General features: G+C 49.6%; 1 protein-coding gene across 4 annotated transcripts in view; it reads right to left on the bottom strand.

The window, feature by feature from the left end:
- Positions 1-269: 269 nt before the first annotated feature.
- The window catches only part of KCNIP3 (potassium voltage-gated channel interacting protein 3), a 91,677-nt gene continuing 70,886 nt past the window's right edge, over positions 270-21,060 (bottom strand). For 2 of the 4 annotated variants that reach the window (XM_043467775.1, XM_043467779.1), the window contains 7 exons: positions 13,365-13,489; positions 12,834-12,903; positions 12,499-12,569; positions 4,361-4,468; positions 3,528-3,632; positions 2,800-2,925; positions 270-2,298 (listed from right to left, as the gene is read on the bottom strand). In XM_043467775.1, coding sequence (XP_043323710.1) covers positions 2,251-2,298; positions 2,800-2,925; positions 3,528-3,632; positions 4,361-4,468; positions 12,499-12,569; positions 12,834-12,903; positions 13,365-13,489 — 653 coding nt within the window. In that variant the 3' untranslated portion in view covers positions 270-2,250. The remainder of the gene's footprint in view (positions 2,299-2,799; positions 2,926-3,527; positions 3,633-4,360; positions 4,469-12,498; positions 12,570-12,833; positions 12,904-13,364; positions 13,490-21,060) is intronic. The other 2 variants (XM_043467776.1, XM_043467780.1) reach the window with 1 other exon arrangement.

The following is a 21,060-nucleotide window of genomic DNA, read 5'->3' as shown; positions in this document are numbered from 1 at the left end:
AAAAACCTGGGAACGAAACACAATGGCACCTCAAGGAGTTACCCTGCCTCACAGCTCTGTATACAGGCTGGAGGGCTGGAGCTTCTCACAGAGGCTTCCCAGCCGTGGGCCCTTCTTCCTGACTCTGCTTTCAGGGGCCGTACACTGGGATCTTGGACAATTCAGGGAATGTTAAACATTTACCAGCTCATCTCTGGGCAGCAGCCTTGGCTAACAGCAGCAGGGATGGGAGAGGCTGGACAAGAGTCAGGATAAAGCCAGCAAGAATCGCTCTCCTTTGTCAAGTTTATTTTATTAAAATATACAGGACTGAATACTGGTGGGCGCTGAGAACAGGCACCACCCTCCTCCACCGTGCCCAAGGGAGACACTTCTGCCATGCAGACATGCGGCCAGCCCGCGTCCCAGCATGGGAGGCAGACCCCTCCAGGGGCATGTGCAGCCCGTCTGGCCCAAGGCCAAGGTGGGGAGGGCGGAGCGTGGTGGCCGTGACCCTCTGCTTTGGCCTCGGGCCCTCAGAAGCAAAGCCACGGCGGGGAGGGCTGGGCTGAGGGCCAGGGGTGGGGGCGGGGAGATCCCTGAGCCAGGGAACGCTGATGCCCCCCTCCCCGGGGAGGGGGAGGGAGCCCCATTCAGACTGGAGGTGGGGTGTCAGTGCAACTCCAAGGGGGGCCGCCCATGTGTGGTGCCCAGGGGTCCCATCTCCCAGCCAGCCCATCTCCACGGCCTCCGCCGCTCCGTCCTTCCTCCCAGGTCCCCGCTCATCTTGAGGCCAGGCCCGGGCACAGACGGGGGCTGTAGCCGATGGAATGTATGATCGGACGTTCCTGGGACTGGCCGTGAGCCCGAGGCTGCGCCCCTCCCGGGCGGCCTGGGCTTGGGGGCGCAGCCCCGCTCCCGCGGGCTTCTGCTGACCTGCCCCTCTGCCCCGTGCCCCCTAGCGGGGGCGCCTCGGTCCTCAGGGCAGGACCTGGCCAAGCAGAATCCCAGGGGTTTGTGCTTTTGAATGTTAGTGAGCTGGGCTGGGCTCGGGGAGTCACACACCGCTCGGAGGCACAGAACGACTCCCCCAGAACCCCGGCGGCCTCTTGATGCCGGCCGGTGGGGCTCGAGCCTCAGCCCACCGGGAGGCCTGGCCCTGAAAAGCAGACTGTCTGGGCTCCCCTCGGGGGCTGCAGCCTGAGCTTCTGTGCTTTGTGCATGGGGCTGGGGTGAGCCTGTGTGCGGAGGGGCGGCCACATGGCTCCAGGACCCTGACCACGAAGAGGGAGGCTCATCCAAGCTGGGGGGGGGGGGTCAAGGGAGCTGGGCGCCCACAGGAGAGAAAAGCCCCTTCCCAGGCCTGCTTGGCTCCCCTGGGCTCCCTGGCTGCCAGGCCCTGAGCCCTGGGACCTCTTCTCAGGACCCCTGAATGATGACCTGGGTACCTGAGGGCTGCAGGCAGCGACTCCTGCTGGGCCCTCACTGAGCCAGCTGGGGCGAGGGAGGCAGCATTGGCAGAGAGGTCCCGTCAGATTCCCACCAAGAAACCCAGCGCCCAGGCTGGAAGCCCCCTTACTGGGTGGGGGAGAGCAGTGCCCGCTGGTGCGTCCCCACTGGGGCTCACACCAGCTCAGTGGACGGCGGGTGTCCTGACACCCAGGAGAGCGGTTCCAGGAAGCAGCAGGCTCTAAGTGCCACCTCTTTCCTGGTCTGAATTCCCTTGACCCTGCGCTGCCCTCTGGGGTCCTGAGCTGAGGGCCATTCTGGAAGGGTCGTTGGTGGGCAGGGAGTGGCTGGGGGACAAGCGGGTCAGAGCAGCCCCCGGGGCCTGTGAGTGTAGGGGGAAAGAAGGGCGGCAGAAGGGAGGGGCGGGCAAGTGGGCTCACAGGGCTGGGGCCTTAGCTGTGGAGGCTGGACCCTCACCTGTAGATGACCCAGTGGCTGGCGGCCTGAAGACGCCTCTCTTTCAGCTGTCCACCCAGAGGCCTGGGGGGCGGGTGCTGGGAGCTGTGTGGCTCTCATGCCCCGGACTCAGCTCCCAGCCAGTCCTTTTCTCACCTCTATCCCCCCACCTGCCAGCCCAGATGAAGGGTGTGTGTGTGGGGGGGGTGTGTTTGTGTGTGTGTGTGGAGCAAACTATTCACTTTGTGCAAATATATTAGAAAAAAGTTTCTCATGGAGGTTGCTCCTGGCAGGACTGAGGTTTCTTTGGGGGCAGAGGTGGCGACAGCCACTCAGCAACCCCTCCACCTTCCCCACGCACAAGTCCTAGATGACGTTCTCAAACAGCTGCATGGAACTCATGATGTTCTCGTCCTGCGTGGGGAGAGAGGACGAGAGGCCTGGTCAGCCCTGGGCGGGTGGGGCCCATATCCAGCCTCACCGTGCTCAAAGTCTCATTAGGCACCTGAGACCTTCCAGGAACCCTGCCCGTCTTATTGGACGAAGAACAAGCCGGTGACGCAGAGCCTGTCTCCAGCTCCAGCGTCTGACAGCCAGTCCGTCTGGGAGCTGTTAACCACTGATGGACAACCGCCACCCACCCAGGTGCAGGCCAGGGTAACCGGGGGGAGGGAGGCAGGTGGAGGCCCAGCGTCCTGCCCCCTGAAAGCGCTCTGCAGAGGACGGTCAGCCGCAAGGCCGGGGTAGGGGGGACTCCAGGCTCCTTCCCACAGCATGACCTGGTCCTCAGGGCCCCACGTCTGTCCCCTCTGATGGGCTCCGGTGAAACAGTGCAAGAGGATGTCGGAAGTCTGAGCTGAGGAGGGCACTGGCAGGGGCGGGACCCAGGGGTTCCCGAGCCTTGATGCTGCCTACCTTCTGACAGGTCTCCAGGAACTCGTCGATGGTCACCACCCCATCCTGATTCCGGTCCATTTTCTGCAACTCAAGCCATGCCCTCAGTGAGGCTGTGTCCCGCTGGGGCCGCTCCCTGCCCCAGGCCTGAGGACATGGCAGTGGGTGGGTGGGTAGGCATGCGCCCTCCACCCCAGCCCGTCCCCTTGGGCCCCTCCTGGGGATCCAGGCCACATAAAGCGCCCTTTCCTCCACCTACACCGCACGCCAGCCACTCTGGTGTCTCCCCAGACCGCCCCCAACCTCAGCCACCTCCCAGCAGCGTTCCCGGGCTCACACCTCCCAGAATGCACCCTCATGCTCATGGACCCCCTCACCTCCCTGACAGGCAGCTGGGGAGGTGGAGCGGCTGAGGGCCCTCAGGAAGTGGGAGATGGAGCCTCAGTCCCCCTAGTGACCCCGACCCCCTCCCCTCGAAGAGAAGTCCCTGGTGGAGATGGGGCAGCAGGGGGTGGGAGAAGCTCTTGCCGGGGGTATTGGCTGACTGGGAATCCATGAGCCTGACCGCTCTGAGATGAGGTTCAGCAGATGGGGGGCAAAGGGATGCTTGTAATTCATTCAGTCAGCCAGACGGGGGAGGGAAGTTGCACCTCCCGTGGGAGCAGGAAGGCTCACAGAGGGGAGCAGCGGGCCCCGAGGGTGAAAGCCCCTTCCTTCCTCTCCTGGCGGCCCCTTCCCTGCGCGCTCACCTGGAAGAACCTCTCCACGTGCTCCAGCGGCGCGTCCTCTCGCAGAATAGGGTAGGTGTGGCGGCCCATCATGTCATAGATGGACTTCATGATGGCCAGCATCTCCTGCGGGGGAGTGAGGGGAGGGCGGAGGGGCTGGCATGAGCCTGGCTGCCAGGTGGGTGAGAGGGTGAGGCTGTAGGAGCCAAGAGAGATAGGCTCACCCCCATCCGGTCCGCCCAGCGCAAGCTTCTGACTCTCCAGGGCATCTGGAGATAGGTTTTTATGTGCAAGCTCTAGAGTTTGACACTATATGAAAAGTAACTATTCCATATACGAAAAGAGTGTTCCAGCCAAACACTCTTTTTTGTATATGAAAAACTTTTTTTTTGTATATGAATAGCAACTATTGTTAACACAAATGAAAGAGTGTTTGGGCCAAACGAAACTGGACTGTGGGCCCGCTGACACCCTTCCTTAAGGGACCACACTGCCCTCCCTTGATAGCTGGGAACCAAGGCCAGCTCCCTGACCCCTGCCTCCAGCTTCTCCACGCGGGTCTCCCACACGCCCTCGCCGTAAGAAACAGTGACCGGGGACCTTGTTGAAGGGGATGGGGATGTGTGGTGAGGGGCACACAAGCTCCACACTCCGCACACCCAGGTATCCAGGCCCGAGAGCCTGGGAGAGGAGGAGAGCTCCAGGCCGCTGTCCCCTCCAACAGCGGGCTGGGTGCTCTGTCCTTGGACAGGGAGAGGAAACAGGAAATGAGGGCAGTGAGAGAGACGAGGAAAGAGGTTAGGGGTGTGGAGCGGGCAGACAGGCTACCCTCAGCTCCCCAGACACTCCTGTACCTCTTTGGTGATGTAGCCATCCTTGTTAATGTCGTAGAGGTTAAAGGCCCACTTGAGCTTCTCATGGACTGTTCCTCGCAGCAGGATGGAGAGACCAACCACGAAGTCCTGTGGAGAAAGGGTGGCGGGTTCTATTTCCAGTTTGCTGTGTGGCTCCCACTGAAGTGCACATCTGTGTAGGTGAGGCGCCTCCGTCACAGACCGGGGGGCTGGTGCCCATCAGGTGAGTACAGTGTGAGTGTGTGTGTGTGTGTGAGTGTGTGGGTGAGTGTGAGTGAGTGTGAGAGTGTGTGAGTGTGTGTGACTGTGTGTGTGTGAGTGTGTGTGTGTGTGTGTGTGTGAGAGTGTGTGTGAGTGCATGTGAGTGAGTGTGTGTGTGAGTGAGTGTGTGTGAGAGAGAGTGTGTGTGTGTGTATGTGAGTGTGTGTGTGTGTGAGTGAGTGTGAGTGTGTGTGTGAGTGTGTGTGTGTGTGTGTGTGTGCTGGGGATGGCATGGTGGCTGGTACTGTTCGTCTCAAATAAAAGACGTTCAAATGTATGACTTTTGTTTTTTTGCGAAGCTTTGAGATCTTAGTTCCCTGACCAGGTATCAAACTGAGGCCCTCGGCACTTAAAGCGTGGAGGTCTAACCACTGGGCGCCAGGGAATTCCTAAGCGTTTGGTGTGTGAGACCCGTTTAGCGCATTGCCACTGACAGAGGAGGCCTGAGGGTGCTCCTTTCATGAAGAGGGCTCTCTGTTCACTTTATCGAGTGTCTGCATGCCAGAGTGCTTGAAGAACCACACCTGAAAGACTAAACCAACAGCTCTGGGGTCCTCCTGTACCCGTGCATGGCCACGTCTGAGATGGGACAGATTATCACTAATGTGACAAGATACGAACATTCAGATGGCTTTGTGTGGAAACTTCAACTGTTTTGTTAGAACACTTGACGGAAAGCAGTTCTTTCCTGTCACTTCCAGAAGGTTCGAAGATAAAGCCCTTCCTGCCCCACAGGGTCTCCCAGGCTGCTCCTAAAGAAGGGGAGCTGAGAGGGGCTGTCTTGAAGGTGGGAAGTCGGGGACAGCAGACTGAAGGGACAGGGCCCTGCTCCAAGGGCCCCACTCAGATTTTAATGTTTATTTTTGGCTGCACCACATCCTTGTGGGATCTTAGTTTCCCCAACCAGAGGTCAAACCTGGGCCCTAGCAGTGGAAGTGTCAAGCCCTAACCGCTGGACCAACAGGGAAGTCCCTCATTCAACTTTTAGATTTTCTGGATCACAGGAAGCCTGTATCATGAGAAACAAAGACTAAGGAAAACTGAGAAAAGCAGTTTTGAAGAAATAAAAATTATTCCAGAACCAAAAAAAAAAATTTTTTTTTTTTCACAGAAACTATTAGATTCAGAGATTAGAAATCTGGCATCCTTACAATAACCTGGCTTCCCTGGTGGCTCAGTGGTAAAGAAGCTGCCTGCAACCCAGGAGATGCGGGTTTGATCCCTGTGTCAGGAAGACCCCCTGTAGGAGGAAATGGCAACCCCCTCCAGTAGAGAGGCCTGGTGGGCTACAATCCATGGGGTCTCAAAAGAGTAGGACATGACTCGGTGACCGAATAACAACAATAAGAATAGGATGCTATTAAAAAGGAACACTTGATGTCAACTACAAACGGGCACTTGCCACCCATCTTTACAAAGATTAAGTCATGTGCTACTGCAGCTGCTGACTTCCAACACCCCCTGAAAGGAGTTCAGGGTGGAGAGCAGAAATGAGGCACTCTGTGCTCTGGGAAAAACTGGCAGGACAGGTCTTCAGACAGTTAGGTGTATTTTCGGGAGCCAGTTTTATAAGTCTGACTCTTGTATCTCCTTATGTCTAGAAAAGCACTAAAATCCTTTCATGGTGACTGCTCCTTGTGACTAGCAGAAAGTCAAAGTGTTAGTTACTCAGTTGTGTCCGATTCTTTGCAGCCCCAAGGACTGTAGCCTGCCAGGCTCCTCTGTCCACGGGATTTCCCAGGCAAGAATACTGGAGTGGGTAGCCATTCCCTTCTCCAGGGATATTTCCAAGCCGGGGATAGAACCTGGGTATCCTGCATTGCAGGCAGATTCTTTACCATCTGAGCCACCAGGGAAGCCCATGACTATCAGAAGCCTTCTGCAAAAAAAATATGTGCTTGATTGCATGTACTCCCCCTTCACCAAAATCACATATATACTGACCTACATCAGAAACCTCAACAATTCAGATATGCAGATTATACCACTCTAATGGCAGAAAGCGAAGAGAAACTAAAGAGCCTCTTGATGAGGGTGAAGCGGGAGAGTAAAACAGCCAGCTTAAGACTGAATAATTTTTAAAAATAAAGATCATGGCATCCGGCCCCATTACTACACAGCAAATAGAGGGGGAAAAGGTGGAAGTAGTGACAGATTTCCTCTTGTTGGGCTCCAAAATCACCATGGACGGTGACTGCAGCCATGAAATCAGAAGACGATTGCTTCTTGGCAGGAAAATGATGACAAACATAGTGTGTTGAAAAGCAGAGACATGACTCTGCCGATAGTCAGTATAGTCAAGGCCATGGTCTTCCCAGTGGTCATGTACAGTTGTGAGAGCTGGACCGTAAAGAAAGCAGAGCACCAAAGAATCAATGCTTTTGAACTGTGGTGCTGGAGAAGACTCCTGAAAGTCCCTTGAACAGCAAGGAACATCAAACCATCAATCTTAACGGAGATTAACCCTGAATGTTCAGTGGAAGGACTGATGCTGAAGCTGAAACTCCAGTGTTTTAGTCATCTGATGTGAACAGACAACTCTTTGGAAAAGTCCCTGATGCTGGAAAAGATCAAGGGCAGGATGAGAAGAGGGCGTCAGAGGATGAGATGGCTGGAGAGCCTCACTGATGCAATGAACACAAACTTGGGCAAATTCCGGGAGATGGTGAGGGACAGGGAGGCCTGGCATGCTGCAGTCCATGGGGTCACAAAGAGTCGGACACTGGGTGACTGAACAACAACATCTCCTACCTCCTTGGAGCAGTATTTCAGGGTTATCTGAAATGCTGCTTCCCTGGCTATAGTCCTCATTTTTGTTCCCAAATGAAACTTAACTCACAACTCTCAGGTTGTAGTTTATTTTTTTTTTATGAGAAGCCCATGACTCAGTGCCTGCCAATACAGGAGATGTGTGTTCGAGCCCTGGGTTGGGAAGATACCCAGGTGAAGGAAAGGGCAACCCACTCTAGTATTCTTGCCTAGCGAATTCCATGGACAGAGGAGCCTGGCGGGCTACAGTCCATGGGGTTGCCAAGAGTCGGATATGACTTGGAGACTTAACAACAACTCAGGTTGTACATTTTTTTTAAGTCAGCACTGGGAACAAGAAAGAGCTCTTGGGAATTAAAAATGAGAAAACAAAATGACAGACTCGGAAGAAGGGTTTGAAAAGCACGTGGAATCTTCCATAAAGCAGCCTGAAAAGGCCAAACTGGAAAAGAGAAGAGAAAAGTGGATAATGAGCGGTCCACTCCAGAGGGACTGAAACTCGACCAGCAGAAGTTCCTGGAAGAGGCTGAGGAAATGGAGGGGGTGTGTCCAAGAGGGGATAAAGGGGAAGGCTGTGATTGTCCAGGTCCTGCCAAGGACCTAACAATGAAGGCAAACAGCCCAAGGTGTGGCTGGACTATCACAAGCCATCTCAGAAAATGGGTGCAATGACAGGATCCTGTGAGCTTCCAGAGAGAAAAACAAAGCCAAACCGAAACTACAGCAATCACAAAATCAGGTCCTGTCCACAGGGTCAGGCATCAGTAGGAAACAGCGTCTACCAGAGCTCTGGTTCCATACAACAGGTCAAACAAGAGTGGGAACAGAATCACCCCCCTGGTGGTCCAGAGGTTAAGTCTCCGCCCTGCAATGCTGGGGACACAGGTTCAATCCAGGGTCAGGGAACTAGGATCCTATATGCTGCAGAGCAACTAAGCCCACGTGCCACAGTGGAAAAATCCCACGTGCCCACAACTGAGACCCAATGGGCCAAATAAATAAATTTAACAAACAAAAAGAGGAAGGACAGAACAAAGGTACTTGCAGGTGTCTAAAGGCTCAGAAATGACCTCCGGTGTAGTCTTTTGTAGGAAATTCCTGAAAGATATGCTTTTGAAAGGAGCTTCTCTGGTGGCTCAGCGGTAAAGAATCTGCCTGCAATCCAGGAGAGGAGGGTTTGATCAGGAAAATCCCCTGGAGGAGGGCATGGGAACTCACTTCAGTATTCTGGCCTGGGAAATCCCACGGACAGAGGAGCCTGATGGGCTACAGTCCACGGGGTCACAGCTGTGCTTCAGACACGACCGGAGCAAATGAGCGCAGCACCTCCCGAGCTTTTGCAGAGAAAGAAAAGCAAGGAAGAAGACGAAGGAGTCCAGAACCAGGAGACCCAACCCAGGAGAGAGGGGAAGAGGTCCACAGAGGACCATCAGCACCAGGATGACGGAGCTGGTCAGAGGCTAGGCAGATGTTCATTGAGACGATTGCAAAAGAGTCAAGGGTGAATTACTGGTAAGGTCACAGTTCAGTTCAGTCACTCAATCGTGTCCGAATCTTTGCGACCCCAAGGACACCAGGCTTCCCTGTCCATCACCAATTCCCAGAGCTTGCTCAAACTCACATTCATCGAGTTGGTGATGCCAGACACCAGCCAAATGACTGTTAACTGTAGGCAAAAGAAAAATCTGTGTGGGCAAGGGAAACGTAATCACAGTTCACTGACAGGCTCAGCTGGGAAACAAATTCACATTCGGGGAAAACCAAGAGTGCTTATCCAATCTGAATTGCATAGTTCTGGAAAGCCAGGGGATGGGCAAGGGGTGTGTGTGTGGGAGACCCACCTCCTCACTCCTGCAGAGCCAAGGGACAGCATCTAAACTGGGCAGCTGAGAAGCAGCAATAAAAGGATACTATTAGGCAACAAGGAGACAGATAGTGACAGGCAGCTAAAACAGAGGAGGTGTGTCTGCAGGTGGTAATTGCTGTTTTTCCAAAGCACGCCCTATAAGTCTACTGGAGCCTGAAGGTCTTGTGTGTGTATAAGTGAAGAAAATGAAGATATAGGAAAGGAGAAATGGTGTTATTTTTGTTTCATTTTTTTTGAGATTTAGATATATATATTTAAATAGCATATACATACTTTGATATTACTTGTCCACTGAGTGTACATATTTTAACAAAGGATAAGAAATCTGGGCTTCCTTGGTAGCTCAGTGGTAAAGAATCCACCTGCCAGTGTGACATACGTGGGTTCAGTCCCTGCCAGGAAGACCCCACAGGCCAAGGAGCAGCTAAGCCCATGCACACAACTGCTGCGCCTATGCTTTAGAGCCCAGGAACCACAACTAGCGAGCCCATCTGCAACCACTACTGAAGCCCAGGAGCCTAGGGCCCGCGCTCTGAAACAAGTGAAGCCTCTGCAATGAGAAGCCTGTGGGCTGCAGGTACAGAGTATCCCCTGCTCGCCACAACTAGAGAAAAGTCTGTGCAGCAGTGAAGACCCAGCACGGCCACAAAGTCTATATAATCCCATGAAGCGCACATGAGATTAAGGTATACTTACTACGTCAAAAGTGGGTGTTTGTAAGTTACAGGTATTTAGTACTTTCCAGAGTGTTCTTTTAATTAAAAAATATTTTAACACCATTTCAAACATCAGTTCATTTTCCCAGTGCAAGAGAAGGCTGTTCACGTCAACTTTGCAGTCGCTGTTATCTCTACGTCAGGTTCGACTTTTCGACCCCACGAACTGCAGCACGCCAGGCTTCCCTGTCCTTCACTACCTCCTGGATATTGCTCAAACTCTTGTCCATTGAGACGGTGATGCCATCCAACCATCTCATCCTCTGTCTCACCCTTCTCTTCTTGCCCTCAATTTTTCTCAGCATCAGTGAGTCAGCTCTTTGCATCAAGTGGCCAAAGGACTGGAGCTTCAGCTTCAGCATCAGTCCTTCCAATGAGTCCTTCCAATGAACATTCGGGGTTGATTTCCTTTAGGATGGACTGGTTTAATCTCCTTGCTGTCCAAGGGATTCCCAAGAGTCTTCTCCAGCACCACAGTTCCAAAGCATCAATTCTTCCCTGCTCAGCCTTTTTTATGGTCCAGCTCTCACTTCTGCACATGACTACTGGGAAAAACCATAGCTTTGACTATACAGACCTTTATCCATAAAGTGATGTCTCTGCTTTTTTTTGTCTCTGCTTTTTAAGATGCTGTCTAGGTTTGTCATAGCTACCATATCAGTAAACTCTACTTAACATGTGTCTTATCTCAAGAATATACAAAAAGGATTTGAATCGTTGTAAATATTGATAAGCAGATCTGACTTTCTGGGTTCTTTGTTTTGTTTTAAAATATTCAAAAAATAAAAAAAATAAAATATTCATGTATTTATTTTCATTTTTGGCTGCATTGGGTCCTAGTTGCCCCACAGCATGTGAGATCTGAGTTTCCTGACCAGGGATCGAACCCACGTCTCTTGCATTGGAAGGTGGATGCTTAACCACTGGACCACCAAGGAAGGCCCCTGACTTTCGGTTTCACGGGCGTGTTGAGACGTTTGGTCTGAAGCGGCGAGGTGGGCTGAGTGTCCCCTCGCCCCATCCCCTCCAGATCCTTCCTGACCACAGGGGTCCCCACTGTGGTGCACCCAGGAATAGGCCCTGCCCAGTGGAAGGTCCCTGAGAGGTACACCCCAAAAAAGCTTCCTAGAGCAGAGCTCTGATATCAAGATCCTGAAGGTGAACAAGGAAGAAGGTCGTCACAGTAAATAAACTTCCCTGGAAGGAACCTGAGGAATTAATTTCATGCCAGAGATGCACAACCTTCTAAGGTGCCGAGCAGAAGGGGATCAGCACCAGCACCCCCAACTCAGCGACTGCAGTGCCCCCAGCAAGACCCACCATCGACCGCTTCAAAGGGACCACGGTGAGAGCAGCGGCCACAGGAGCTTGCCAGAGACCGTCCTGACACCCGGTACCGTGCCAGGGCCGTGCTACGCGGTCTGGTCATCCGACCCCTGAACAAGAGAAGCCCTCATCAAAGCCCTGGCTGGGCGGGCCACCCAACTGCTTCTGGCACTTCCCTCCCAGGAGCCTCAGGTTGCCTCTCCCAGGACACGCGAGGACCTGGTCACGGTGGAGGCTGGGCTGGGGCCAGGGAGGACAGTGAGTTTTCCCTGTTGACTCCTTTGGACCGACTGTAATTTTACCATGTGCAGGCAGAACTGAAAACAGAAAAGCTGAAAACACTGTGAGTTCACAGGCACATTACAAGTGTGGTCCAGGGAGGGTGGGGCCCCTGTGGTCACAGAGCTGGCGATGCCCTTGGGCCGCCCCGCCCGGCCCGATGTCAGCGAGCCAGGCTGGATGGATGCGAGCATAAAGGGAAGCTGAGCGGAATCTCGGGCTATTACCCCGGCCGGTGCAGGGGCTTTCTCTCTCACTTTCCGGTCAGCTGCCCTTGGCCTTGGAAGCCGAGCTGGGTGGTTATTGATTAAGCCCGGCTCTCAGCAAGGTTTTCCTCTCCAAAGAGGTTTCAGCTTTTTGCCTGCAGCTATTTTTAGGGGCCTGGGCTCCGCGGTTGGGGCCTCTCTCAACTGATGCTGTGTGGCCGGGTGTCGGTGGGGCCCACATGCTGCCTGCTCAGAGCCCAGGCAGGGCCCTCCTGGGGGCAGGGGGCTGCTTTCCCAGTGGTGGGGAGCACAAGCCTGCCTCACACTGTGGCTGGCATGATCCCCAAGCCTGTTCAGGCAGGGATGCTCTGCCTGTTTGGGGGCAAAGGGGTAAATTCTGGGCGCAGACCTCTAGTTAAAGCTCGCTCCCTTTTCAAATGCAAATTTCCATTGGGTCACTACCACCTCAGTGCACCGTGGCTTGGCAGGGCTGGAAGGAAAGGCTGAGAATAGGATGGCCAGACAGCAAACTCGAATTACCCCGACTTCAATCAGGCCCAGGGCCAGCCACGCGGAGTCCATGTGTTTCCTGGGTGACCCACTGGGCCGCTGACACCAGGGTCACGTCTGAGCCTCTGGACGGCCCCGAGGGGGTGGTACCACGTCTGGGAGATGCAGGAGCCGGGGATGTGGGAGGGGTTGACAGGGACCTACCTCAAAGCGGATGGCCCCGTTCCCATCGGCGTCGAAGGCGTTGAAGAGGAAGTGTGCGTAGGTGGTGGCATCTAGGGAGACCAAGTGCGAGGCTGGGAGTGTCCAGGACGCCCGGCCGCCCATGTCCCAACCCCAGGCTGCTCCACTGGGCATTCCCACTGTGTCCTGGGCTGGAGTGCCCCCTTCCTACTGGATGGAGGCAGCACCAGGCAAGGAATGGTGGGGAGGATGTGGGGGGGCTGAGGGTCCCCTCCCTACAAAAGGGAAGCCCACACTTTGTGGGGCAGCCATAGGGAAGCAGGGACTTCGGGAGGAACCGTGGGCCTTGGACTCACCTCCCTGAGGGAAGAACTGTGAGTAAATGAGTTTGAACGTGTCTTCGTCCACCAGGCCTGTGGGGCACTCCTGCAGTAGGAAGGGACTCCTCTCAGTGACCCCAGCCACCCTGCCCTGCACCCCGACTCCAGGGGGCCCGGCCTCTCTCTTCCCTTTGGCTGATGCCTGCTGTGCAAGGCACTGCTGGGCTCCCCAGCCCCAGGCAGGGGAAAGCCCAATGGAGTGGGCATCATGGGAGGGGTAGGCGGGAGGGGGTGGCAGGACTCCTCACGCTAAGTTGGTCTGTCCCCATGTTCCTCCACTGCACCAGTACTGAGACACTCATAAAGGTAGTGCCTTCAGAACAGTGATTCTGGGCCCTGGCCCTCCCTCCAGACAGTTGTCCCACAAAACATGAGCCCCATAAAGACGCTGAGGTATGTACTGTGCCATGGGGAATTTCCAGAAGGCCTGCCAGCACCCTGGAGCCCAGAACAGGAGAGCCGGGGGATCAGGGCCAGCCCTGGAGGTGGGGGATGTGGGGCACTCACGTTCTTGAAGCCCCTGTAGAGGCTCTGCAGCTCCTTCTTGGTGAACTTGGTCTGTGCCTGCAACTGGTCAAGCCCCTCTGGCTGGTGGCGCACTGCGGACAGCTCCAGCTCACTGTCGCTGCTATCTGGAGGGGGACACAGACCCAGGAGGGTGGAACACGTGGCCCTGCCCCCATCTCTCTCCAGTGTGGGTGCCAGGCTCCGGGTGGAAGTAGGGGTGGGGAGACTCTCCTTGTGTGACCACCATGTACGGCTGCCCAGGCTGTGCACTGCACAAATGGACCGGGCTGCAGCGTAACAGCACACTCAGTTGTGCCTCCTGGTCTCTCTGCTGCCCTGCTCCTCACACAAAATGGGCCCTCCCTGCTGGGCTCACCTGGAGCATGCCCACCCTCTCAGCCATGTGGTGGGATGGGGTGGGAGGTGGGAGTGAGTCTTGTACTGGAAAGGCACTAAACAAGGGGAGGTGGAAAGGAAAAAGACAGAGACAAGTTACAGGGCACCTCGACCTTTAAGACCCAACTCCTGGACCACCTCCTCCATGCAGCCCTCCCTGATTTCCCCCAGGAACGCGAAGGGCCCCCCTCTTGCTCGTCACACTGCTGCTTGGCTGCATTTCGTGTCCGGGCTTAACTCACATTTGAGTAGAAAGTCACATTTCAAGTTCTCTGTCTGTAGGGTAGGGACCAGATCTTTTATTTAATCACAACACATCAAAATGGACAGCAGGGTCACATGGACATGGATGAGAAAGAAGAAACCCAAACTATCCCTATTTACAGATGACATAATTATCCATGCAGACAGTTTCAAAGAACATACCAAAAAATCCTCTAATAAATGAGATTAGCAAGGTTACAGGATACCAAGTCAATACAAAAATCAATCACAGTTCTATAGAAAACCTGTATGCAGCAACAAAGACCCAGTGTAGCCAAAAATAAATAAATATATAATTTCAAAAAATGGTCCATATGAAAAAAAATGTTACATGTCTATTGATCAACAATGTACCATTGGAAACCAAAATTCTAAAAACTTGTTATACTAATTACAATCACCCATCCCATAAGTGAAGTAGGGAAAATAGATAAAAATATTTAAAATATAAATAATTATATTATATATATTATGTATATTTTATATAAAATTTATATATATTTATTTATATAAAATTTATATATGTATAAATTTTATATATAAAATATATTTTTATATAAAAATATATATTTTATATAATTATATAAAAACAAAATATAAATAATATTAAATGATAATAATAAACAATAAAATGATAATATAAAATGTAAAAATAAATAGCTAAAACAATCTAACAAAACATGCACATAATCTGTATATTGAAAACTACGAAATGTCGATAAAAGAAATCACAGAAGATTTAAATAAGTAATGAGACACACTGTGTTCTCAGCGTTATAAAGATGTCAGTTATCTTCAAAATGATTTACAGATTGAACATAATTCCAGTAAAAATCCCAGGACAATTTTTTGTTGTTGATATAGACACAGTGATTCTAAAACTTATGTGAAAGGCAGATAAATAGATTAGATAAAAGAAAAAAAGTGGTAGAAATCAGTCTACCTGATTTCAAGACATTATAAAGCTATAATAATGAAGAAAATGTGGCGTTGGAGAAAAGACAGACACACAGATCAGTGAAGCAAAATGGGGAACCCAGAAACACATCCACATAAATATGACTGAGATGACTTTTCACAAATGTGCAAAAGCAATCAATGGAAAAAGTTTAATTTTTTTCAACAAATGGTGCTAGAAAAATTGGACATCCATGAACTTTTCAAAAATGAACTTTGACCTAAATCTTATTTCTTATACAATAATTAACTCAAAATGGAGCATACATTTTTAAAAGCCAGATGTAAAACTATAAAACTTTTAGGAAAAAAAATAGGAGAAAGTCTTTATGGCCTGGATTTAGCAAAGAGTTCTTAGACATGGCACCAATAGGCACTTATAAAAGAAAACATTGAAAAACTGTACTTCTTAATAAGAAAAGTTTTGCTCTGTAAGAGACATTGATAAATCGAAAGGGAAACTACAGATCTGCAAATCAAACTTCTAACAAAGGATGTTCAGAATATATAAAGAACTCTCAAAATTTATCAGTAAGAAAAAGTACAACTCAAATTAACATCAATAAATGGGTTAAAAAAAAAACCTGGTCAAACACTTCACCATAGAGGATATACAGATGGCAAATAAGCATGAGAAAGATGTTTAACACCATATCCAATTAAAGAAATACAAATTAAAGCCACGATGAAACACCACCGCACACCAGTAAGAATCACGTGCTAAGTCGCTTCAGTCGTGTGACTATAGCCCGCCAGGCTCCTCTGTCCATGGGATTCTCCAGACAAGAATACTGGAGTGGGTTGCCTTGCCCTCCTCCAGGGGATCTTCCCAACCCAGGGACTGAATCCGTGACTCATGTCTCCTGCATTGGCAGGCGGGTTCTTTCACTGAAAATACGGAAACCAAAGCTCCATTGACCCTACTTTCCTCTCAAGCCGTTGCTTTTTTCTCTCCTTTAACTCACCATCTTCACCTCCTCTCCTCTTAGTCTCCCTTGATCTTACTTCTGCAGGGCCTGTGCCTGGCCATTGCAAGCAAACTGCTTTTCTTAGATCGCCAGTGATCTCCATATTGCTAGTCCAGTGACCAGTAGAGTCATCTAGACTCCTCAGTCATACAAGGACAGCGTGAGAACGAAAAGCACAGTGACCACACGGGTGAACTTTGAGGATATCACGCTAAGTGAAGAAGTCTAAAACACGAATGCTGCATGATCTCAGTTATATGTGGAACCTAAAAAAGCCACACTCAAGGAAACTGAGCGTAGGCTGGCGGTTGCCAGGAAGCAGAGGGCAGGGGTGGAGACATGTTGGTCAAGGGTACCAGCTTCCGAGTGTGAGACGGATAAGTTCTGGGGAATCTAAGCTACAGTACGGTGACTATAGTTAGCAATACTGTACTGTACCCTTGAAAGTTGCTAAGGGATAGATCTTTTAAAATTATTTTTTAAATTAAGTAATTAAGTAACTATTGGCTGCATTGCGTCTTAGTTTCAGTGTGGGCTTCAGAGCTCGTAGGCTTCAGTAGTTGCAATGCATAGACTTAGCTGTTCCGAAAGGCATGTGGGATCTTAGTTCCCCGACCAGGGATCGAACCTGTGTCCCCTGCATTGCAAGCTGTATTCTTAACCACTGGGGAGTAATTCTCCAATGTTCTCACCACCACCACCACACAAAAAAATGGTAATTATTCGAGGTGATGGATGCATCAGCTAACTTTATTGTGGGTGATCTTTACATAAGCTTACATAATGTTAGGTGTTAATTATGGCGTAATACAGCTGGAAAAACAAATGAACAAAAAGAAAATTATGTGCCCATTTCACTTTTGAACATAGATGCAAAATCTTAAACCACATTAGGTAAATTAATCCAACTGAAATTAAAAAAAAAAAAAGTACACCAGGATTAACACGGTTTTATCTGTAAGAGTGTAAGGAGAGAAAATCATATGAAAATCCTAATACAGAAAAAGCATTTGATAAACATCCACATCTATTTATAATTAAAATAAACAAGCAAAAACTCTTAGCAAACTAGGAACTTTATAAGGGAACTTTATAAACTTGATGTGGCTTATATTTGTAAAACAAGTATTTCTTTACAGAAAATACTAGGTTTAATGGCAAAGGCTCACACACATTTTCTTTAAGATTTGGGACAAGCCAAGGTTGGCCACAGTTACCACTAACTGATGTCTGGCCAATACTCTAAGGAAATTTTGAAAAAGGAAAAAAACAAACAGAAAAACCCCAAACAGTGTAAGAGTTGGGAAGTATAAGATAAAATTAACACTATTTATAGACGACATGGTCCCTACAGGGACCAAAAGAATCAATATACACGAGAGTTCAGTGTAGGTTGTCAGATGTGAGATTAATTTATGAAAATCAATAGCAATTTTCTACACCAGTAATAACCACCTAGAAAATACAATAAAAATAACACTCATAATAGAAATAAAAACTAAAAAGTATTGAAGTATTAACCAAAACTCAAAGAACCTCTATAAAGAAAGCTAATCTGAATAAATAAGACGTTCCATCTTAGATATGATTATAATAACATTATAAAGATGCTATTTCTCCTGTGATAAATTATAAATTCAACACCATCTCAATCAAAAATCCAGTTGAATTTTTGAGGACTTTGATAAATTTACTCTGAAATGTATAATAAAGAATTTAAAAATCCATAAGAATCTAGGAAGGAAGAGTAAAGAGAGAGTTTTCCCTATTATACACTAAAACATTTATAATTACTGTAATAAAAATTGTGTGCTTGGTACAAGAACAGACAGACACACTAGCAAACAGACCAGAGAGCTCAAAAAGAGGCTGAGGTATAGCGGGACCTTCCCAGAAGCTTTGGGGAAAGGCCAGTTGTTCAGTATAATAGACGGCGTTAGGAAAACTGACTCATCATATAAAGAAAATAAATCATCATATAAAGAAAATAAACACCACGTGCAAAAGCGAGCTCCAGATTAACTAAAGATAAAACGTGAAAAGTGAGCTCTAGAGTTAAAATAAAATGTAGGGCTTTCCTGGTGGTTTAGTGGTTAAAAATCTGCCTGCCAATGCAGGGGACATGTGTTTGATCCCTGGTCTGGGAAGATCCCACATACCACATGCCATGGAGCAACTCGGCCTGCATGCCATAGCTACTGAGCCAAAGCTCTAGAGCCTGCAAGTTCCAACAAGAGAGTAGCCCTTGCTTGCTGCAACTAGAGAAGCCCACTTCCAGCAAGAAAGACCCAGTGCAGCCAAAAATAAATAAATAAATAAATAAAAATAAAATGTAAAATAGTATCTTGCCAACCTAAAGGTTGGGGTAGATTTCTTAAAACTTCAAACCAGAAAGGACAAAAATTGATGAACTCCATCACATCAAAGGACTTCTGTTCAACAAAGGGCACCATGACCAGTGAGGAATGCCTGACACAATGGGAGGAGACAGCAGGCAATATTTACAGCCGATGAAAGAAGAATGTCTAGAACTGATAAACATTGGAAAAGGAAACCAGAGAAATGAATAAGGACGTGAAAGACAGCACAACCTCCTCAACGAACAGGAAGTGAAAATTACGATGAGCAGACCACACCTTCTTATTGACAAGAAACAATAATAATGAAATAAGAAGAGTCACAGGAGAGGAATAGATCAATGGTCATTTTTAAAACATGCTGGTGACTGTGTAAATTGGTACAACCACTGTGGAAAACCACTTGCATGTTCACATCTGCATACCTTAGAAAAGGCAACCCACTCCAGTATTCTTGCCTGGAGAATCCCCTGGACAGATGAACCTGGCAGGCTACAGTTCATGGGGTCGCAAAGAGTCGGACATGGCTGAGCACACACAACAAATCTTAGGGCACGGTAATCCTCCCTGGGGTATACATGTCAGAGAAAATCATTGCCCAGGGGTCCCTAGAGGACTCCACAGTAATGATAGCCTGAATCAACCAAATGTCCATGGAAACAGAGCAGATAAATAGATTGTGCCCCCACGGGAGGAAAAGTTACACTGCAGTGAAAAATGAATGACCTATAACACAGAGCAATGTGGGTAAGTCTTAGAAGCAGTGTAGCTGAAAAAACAGTCTTAGGAGACCATGATTGCAATTTTTTTTTTTTTTTTTGGGTATAAGATTCAAAACCAAGGGGAATTCCCTTGTGGTCCAGTAGTTAGGACTCCATGTTTCCACTGCAAAGGGCATGGGTGTGACCCCTGATTGGGGAACTAAGATCCCACATGCCATGCAGTGCAGCCAAAGAAAAAGAAAAAGAAAAAATTCAAGAATAATATATAATTCAAACAATATATTCACAGGGAGACACAAGAGATAACATTATGAATAAGAACAAAAAAATTAGGAACGACAAATGCTGGTAGCAACTTCTAAAGGTGGGAGAAGAGAGGGACTCAGAGAGGCAGGCTGGTGATGCTCTAGTTCTAGGGGGAGAATGGGTTCACTAGGGATCATTATATTATTCTTGGTGACTCACATATCGAATATATATATCCATCCTCACATATGCATTTAATGTGTTATGTTAACATTCTTGGTCACTCAGTTGTGCTTGACTCTTTGTGACCCCATGGACTGTAGCCTGCCAGGTTCCTCTGTCCATGGGATTTTACAGGCAAGAATACTGGAGGGGGTTTCCATGCCCTCCTCTGGCAGGTATTCCTGACCGAGGGATGGAACCCAAGTCTCCTGGGTCACCTGCATCGCAGATGGATTCTTTACCCACCAAGTCATCGGGGAAGCCCATAATGCATTTAGTACAGGTTAATTAAAATATTTAAAAGTAATTAGAGTCCCCAGAGCAAGAGAGGGGCGAGAGAGAAAACACCTTTGGTCTGGATGAACCAATGGTGACTTGGAAAATAAGCACAGCTACCCCAGGAGAAATAGTTAAAGGATACACACAGGAAATTGACAGATAAGGAAACAGAAAAAGCTAATAAACATGCACATCGGTGTTTAAAATCATGAGTAAGAAAAATGCATCTGAGAAAGATGAGAAAAAAAAAGTTACACCCAATGAACCTGCAAAATCAGCAAGTTCCTTACAGAGCCAAGCCTCAGTCAGGAGATGTGGGCTAACTTCTTCCCGAGCTCCGGACTCACCTGCCTGCTTACCACCTGCAAGTGGACACCCAGGAGGTCCTTTGATGGACCAAACCCAAACTGAGCTCCTAATCTCCCCCTGCAAACCCACTCCACCCACAGCCTTCCCCGGCTCAGTTGATGGCAACCCCACCCTGTGGATGCTCTCACCAAAAGCCTGGGCACAGACCTTCCTCCCAGCCCTCAGCCCCTGCAAATCCTGCCAGCACTCCCCTCAACCTGCACCTGCCTCTGAGCCCCCCTCCCACCTCCCCTGGCCCTCCCCGGCAACCATCTCTCCTGCCTTGTCTTCCTGCTTCTGCCCTGCATCCTGCTGGTCTATTTTCCAAATAGGGCTGGAGGAAGCTGCTGAAAACATATCCTCAGGCCCCCTCTGTGCAACAGCCTCCCCCAGGCTCAGAGTATAAACACAGAAGTCCGTAAATGGCCAATAACTGTGCTCCCTGCCCCCCAGCTCTGACCTCATCTCCTGGGTCCCTCCCTACACCGCTCTCTGGATTCAGCCATGCTGCCCCTGCTCAAACCCACCAGGCCCACTCCGTCGCTGTCCTCTCTGGCTTGAATGCTCTCCCTCGGAATCCACACTTCCTGCTTTCCTCGGCTTGACTGTTACCTCCTCCAGGGTGTCATGCGCACCACCATTCCTATCTTCCCTCATCTGTTTTACTTTCTTCATTTGGCCATGACTTCCTGGTATATACATATTTCTTTGTTTACTGGTGTGATGGACAGAATTTTGTCTCTTTCCACAATTCATATGTTTTGGTTTTGTTTTAATTGCGCTATTATTGCATGCATGCCTGTCTGGCTCTTTGCAACCCCATGGACTGCAGCCCTCCAGGCTCCCTTGTCCATTAGATTTTACAGGCAATAACACTGTGGGTTGCCATTTCTGCTTCAGGGGATCTTCCCAACCCAGGGATCAAATCCCAGTCTCC

This window comes from Cervus canadensis, chromosome 5 (assembly GCF_019320065.1).
Source record: "Cervus canadensis isolate Bull #8, Minnesota chromosome 5, ASM1932006v1, whole genome shotgun sequence".
Classification (NCBI taxonomy): domain Eukaryota; kingdom Metazoa; phylum Chordata; class Mammalia; order Artiodactyla; family Cervidae; genus Cervus; species Cervus canadensis.
Note: the sequence above shows the minus strand (reverse complement) of the source record. Positions and strands in the feature narration are given on the sequence as shown.